This window comes from Thermobia domestica, chromosome 7, assembly GCF_964235325.1.
Source record: "Thermobia domestica chromosome 7, izTheDome1.hap1.1, whole genome shotgun sequence".
NCBI classification, from domain to species: Eukaryota; Metazoa; Arthropoda; class Insecta; order Zygentoma; family Lepismatidae; genus Thermobia; species Thermobia domestica.
The window spans coordinates 231,711,903-231,716,901 of record NC_137460.1 but is presented as its reverse complement, the minus strand read 5'-3'; the positions used below and the strand labels follow the sequence as shown (position 1 = coordinate 231,716,901).

At 35.7% G+C, this 4,999-nt stretch overlaps 1 protein-coding gene across 1 annotated transcript; it reads right to left on the bottom strand.

Annotated features, from left to right (window-relative positions):
• Positions 1 to 651: 651 nt before the first annotated feature.
• Positions 652 to 1,083, bottom strand: LOC145689595 (uncharacterized). Its single transcript, XM_081763774.1, has one exon. The coding sequence runs from the start codon at positions 1,081 to 1,083 to the stop codon at positions 652 to 654; it is 432 nt and encodes a 143-aa protein (XP_081619900.1).
• Positions 1,084 to 4,999: the final 3,916 nt, after the last annotated feature.

Here is a 4,999-nt window from a genome sequence, read left to right as displayed (position 1 = left end):
CAATAAAGAACCATAGATTAGATCTACCAATCCATCGAATAATTACATCGATTCTTACCATATGACAGTTAAAGTCAATAGACGTTGACACTAGCACCATTTATTACCTTAACAATCAATGTAACTGCTTAATAGATTTATAGAGCAAAGCTATTGATTCCAAGTTAATATGCGATGTTGCCACATATTGTAACCTTGATTCCCCATAGCGGCTGAAGAAAACCCCAGATGGCATTCCATCATATAACATTTTCACTTTTTTTTTGACCTGAGTTAAGTGAGAGTTAAGGTGAATTCGGTCCTTAACCAAATTAAAAAGAAAGACTAACTTGCACAATAGAGATATTCTATTGTTGTTTTTACATACGTATGGGTAACAGCTATCCTCTTAAAATAAAAAGAAATCCATTACTCATCAGTAAGAAATAAAAGAAGAGAAAGAAATATTAACCTATTAATCTTAGGTGCAAAATTGAGAAAAAGTTATAGTATTTGTCATTTTTTTCTAATCTAAATGACTGTTAAGAGCCTAATATACTAACAAATATTACAAATTTTAACACTACTTTTTGCTTGTTTTTCATAAGTGAAAGGAGATAATGAGATGCGACTTACCACAATCATAGATAAATGTTATTCTATTCTCGCTCATTACAAGTGAGTAAGATCACTCACAACTTCGAGATGGATAGCCTTTGTTGCTAAACACACAAACACTGCAATGTAGCACTTCACCTTTGTTTTTGATTTTCTGGTACCAGTTTTGATGTAAATAGGACCGGCAAAGTTGATTCCAGAATTTGTGAAAGGTCTTGTTAGTTCTACTCTATGTTTTGGTAGTTGTCCCATTAATTGTTCTGGTCCAGCCACCTTTAATCTTTGACATGTAATACACCTTCTAATAACTTTCTTGATGGCATTTTTACCAATAGGTATCCAATACCTTTGCCTTAGTGATGCTAGCATTAACTGACGTCCAGATTGTAGCAATCGCCTGTGTTCATGTTCTATAATTAGTCTTGTTAGGTGATGATCTGGTGGTAGAATAATTTGATGTTTAGCATCAAATTCAAGTTCAGACATCTTTAATCTTCCACCAACTCTTAGTAATTGTTGATCACATATGAAAGGATTGAGAGGCAAGAGTTTGCTCTTATTGCTAACTCTTCCACTTTCTTTAAGATCGGGGGGCGCGGTGGCTCAGTGGTAGAGCGTTCCCCTCTTGTACTTGGAGTCCCGGGTTCGATCCCAGCCCCCGCCAAATGAACTGCTCGTGTGTTTTCTCGGGGTTCTCCCGTTTCCTCCCACTTTCTTCATTCCACCATTTCACTCATCTCTCATCATCACCGTCTCCTTTAGCCTAACCGGCATAACCGTGGGACGTAAAACTCAAAGATTTCATTTCATTTTTTTCTTTAAAATCAGCCATTTCCTTAGCATAAACTGAGTTTTGAACTTCTCGTATTGGTCTGATTAAAACTTCTTCAATTTCTTCCAAATAAGAGCGACTGTATTTCTTCTTGATGCTTCTACTTTAGCATTCTTGAAAAACCGCATGCAATAAGCCAAGACTCTCTGAAGTTTGTTCAAAGTAGAGAATCTTTCGATCATACTATTATCTTAAGTTGTCACTAAGTAACTTGATTTTAATTTCTTCTGTTCAGGAATCTCTCTGAGTGGGGCAGGCTCCGTCTTAGGCCAATCAAGTGAAGAACACTGTAACCATTGAGGACCGTTCCACCACAAATTATTATGTATTAACTTGTCAGGACTTGTTCCTCTTGATATAATATCTGCAGGATTTTCACTTGAAGCGACGTGTCTCCATTCTCCTCCCACTTCTTGTACCTCAGCAACTCGATTGCCAACAAATGTTTTAGATCTATTTGGACTTGCTCTTAACCATGCTAAGACCAGCATAGAATCTGTCCACATCTATATTTGGGATATTCGTTGTTTTAATGCCTTAGGTTTCTTTATTATTTGTTCTTAATGTGTTTTTTCTTACACATTAAGCTCGGAAGAGCCGAAGCAAATAAACCCATAAACTGAAACATTATACTTGATCAATGCAGGGTTGTATACCTACTTTTGGGCCACCCTGTAGATCTGAAAAGGTAGAGGGTCGCGTCAAGCTGTCCCCATGTAACCCTCACGCTTATCTTTGCCCTTTGTAACTTTTTTAGGAATGGGAGATACCACATGTTGGGAGTGGGGTAACGGCGTCACCCCACATTCCCCCTCATTTTTACCTCTGGTTATAACTTCATAATGGCTGGCAGTAATCCTTGTTCGAGTGTGTCTACAGATCGGTATGCTATTATAGAGAAATGGTTAAATGAGAAACATCATCATTACATCATTACGAAGATGGGGGAATAAACAATCCTGATATAGACGATTTGGAAAAACAACAATGGACTATAACTTCAGAGGATGAGTTTTTGGCAAAGATCATGCCAATACAATTCCAAGTGACCACGATGCGAATTCCGAAATCTCCGACGAAGATAATTACAGTGAAGAAGATGAAACCCCGGATATAACAGAAAAACACAGTACCGGAAGATCATATGATGCTAAAAATTCATTTAAATGGGCAAAGTCACCATCTGCTCGAAATGTTCGAGTCCAATATCATAATATACTCAGATTATCTAGAACAAGACGCTAACTAAGACGTAACGAACTATGTAGTTCAAAAGAGGCATTTAGTAAAATATTTGACTAAAACACAATCGAATTAATATTGCATTGGAAAATGCATTGTTTAAATTCGCTTGACGAGGATTTATTTGGTTTGAAACCCAATATATACAGTGTGTAAATTTCAGAGATTGAACATCTGTCACTTTCACATAAACAACAAACACGCTTATAGGTGGTTTAGAAGCTTGAAGATGCATTGTTGTAGGTGTATCCGAAAATAATTCCTTTGTTTTTGAATAGTTTTCTTTGTATATATTTAGGAGTGTTCAGAACACGTTATTTATATGGCACTTCGTTAACATATATTTCAAATCAAGATGAACCTAATTATGGAACATTATTTATATTACTCATTAAGAATAAATGAATAAAGAACTATATATTGAGAATATATTTTAAAATTAATTTCAGGATCGAAGAATTTTGTTTTACAAGTTTTGAAATATAAGGATCCAGTGGACCAGTGGCGAATTTAGGTTTGATGAAACCCTAAGCTACTGAAAGGAGCCACTTATACATCAAGCGTTAGGGGCCCTTTATACGTCATTCTTTCTTTTTCAGCGACAAAATTTCGCCACTTTTTAGGTTTGAATACATTCTATATGCTCATTTATGGACCCTAATGGACATCTAAATGGAAGTAAGGTACCAATATAAGCAGGGCTGGGAAACAGGGGGCTTCATTATAAGCAGGGCTGGATAACAGAGACCTTATTATAAGTGGGGCTGAAAATAGAACCCCAATACTTGCTTCATAAAAGCCTAGTACTTAAAAATAACAAAACACAATTGTTGTAATGTGTGTTTCATCTTATTTGCTTTTTCTTTTATTTGAAATTATATTACAATCCGTTTTTTCTTGAAAATATTTGGGCCCCCAAGCGAGTGGGGCCAGAAGCTATAGCTTGTTTAGCTTATGTATAGATCTGGCACTGCAGTGGACCCACGAAAGAAATACAGGGCCGAATCTATAATCCTACGAGCTACGCATTTGCAGGAGGCTCCAAGTGAAGATGGCACCAAACTGGTAAATGAATTTTGTATTTTAAATATGGATATTTATTAGAGAAAATGTTATGATGAAAGCTTTTCCAAATCTCTTCAAATAAATATTGTAGACTGAGATACAGATAAATTACATCAAAAGGATAATAAAGTCGAATCTTTGTGTGGTTGGCTGTAAAACACCCTTCTATAATTGAAATAGACTCGTGCATCAATTGACGCTAATGTCACACTCACAAGTGATGCTAATTTTAGGAAAATTTCCCACGAAGAAGGATGATTTAGGAAATATTTTTAAAGATTGTAAAAGAGAGATTTTACGAATATGTAATAAAATTGAGAGAAATTTAGCTTTTCAATAGATGTTATGTTAAGCACTACGGCAGTACGACTAAAGACAACGGCACCCTTTCCCATCATATGCACAAAATACAAATATAACAGACTCTTTATTCCTCTGCCGACAACCTTTCCGCGACCTTGCTAGAGAATATCATTACCAAATATGTCTTTTAAATAGGAATGATGAACAACAAAACGAAGTCAACTGCACGTGTTGCTTATGGTGGCATTATCACAGAAAAAAAAAAATGTCTTCAAGGGTGCTCCGCCTTGTCCTAAACAGTGTCTCCGTATAGTACGTGGGTTCAATGACCACAGTTAAGGGTTGAGAAATGTCAACGTAAATGAAATGCACAATATCGAAGTTGAAGAGACTAGGCTTCTGATGTTTTTGGTCCAGGGAAGGGGACGTTCTATTAAGAAAGACGGGCGGAACAAATGGAATTTTTGATCATTTCTGATGGAAATTTTAACTTAAGTTCCTAATATCAGTGACAGAATCACTACCCACAGCTTAATGCTCACTTTGTTAATGTCTATTATTAGTCCATTTGTCTTCATTCGTCAACATTTACGTTTCTATCCTGAGTCGTTTCTTCCTTTCTGTATTTATTTATAATGATGTGTGTTTTCACTTTTCAATAGTACTTTGTATTTCACCTGATAATAATGGCCAATGATAAAATACAAACAAACAAAAACAAGTGAGCATTTTATCGGAAAAGAAAGCTACAAAGCTTGAAAGAAGATGATAGGCGAGCGAAGGCTCTTAAATTTTTCTTTAGACTTCTGGATAAAATTTCGAAAGTGATATTGATACAAATTTTGAGACGGGGGAGTTGCCAGTATCAGTTACTAGTTACTGATAACGAAACATTTGCAAGTCGATGAAGTTTTGAAACTGTAAGTTTATTTTACTTCATTGCAGTAATTTAATTGTTAA

Excerpts from the sequence above, each read along its gene's own strand:
- LOC145689595 (XM_081763774.1), bottom strand. The coding sequence starts at position 1,083 with ATGTCTGAACTTGAATTTGATGCTAAACATCAAATTATTCTACCACCA.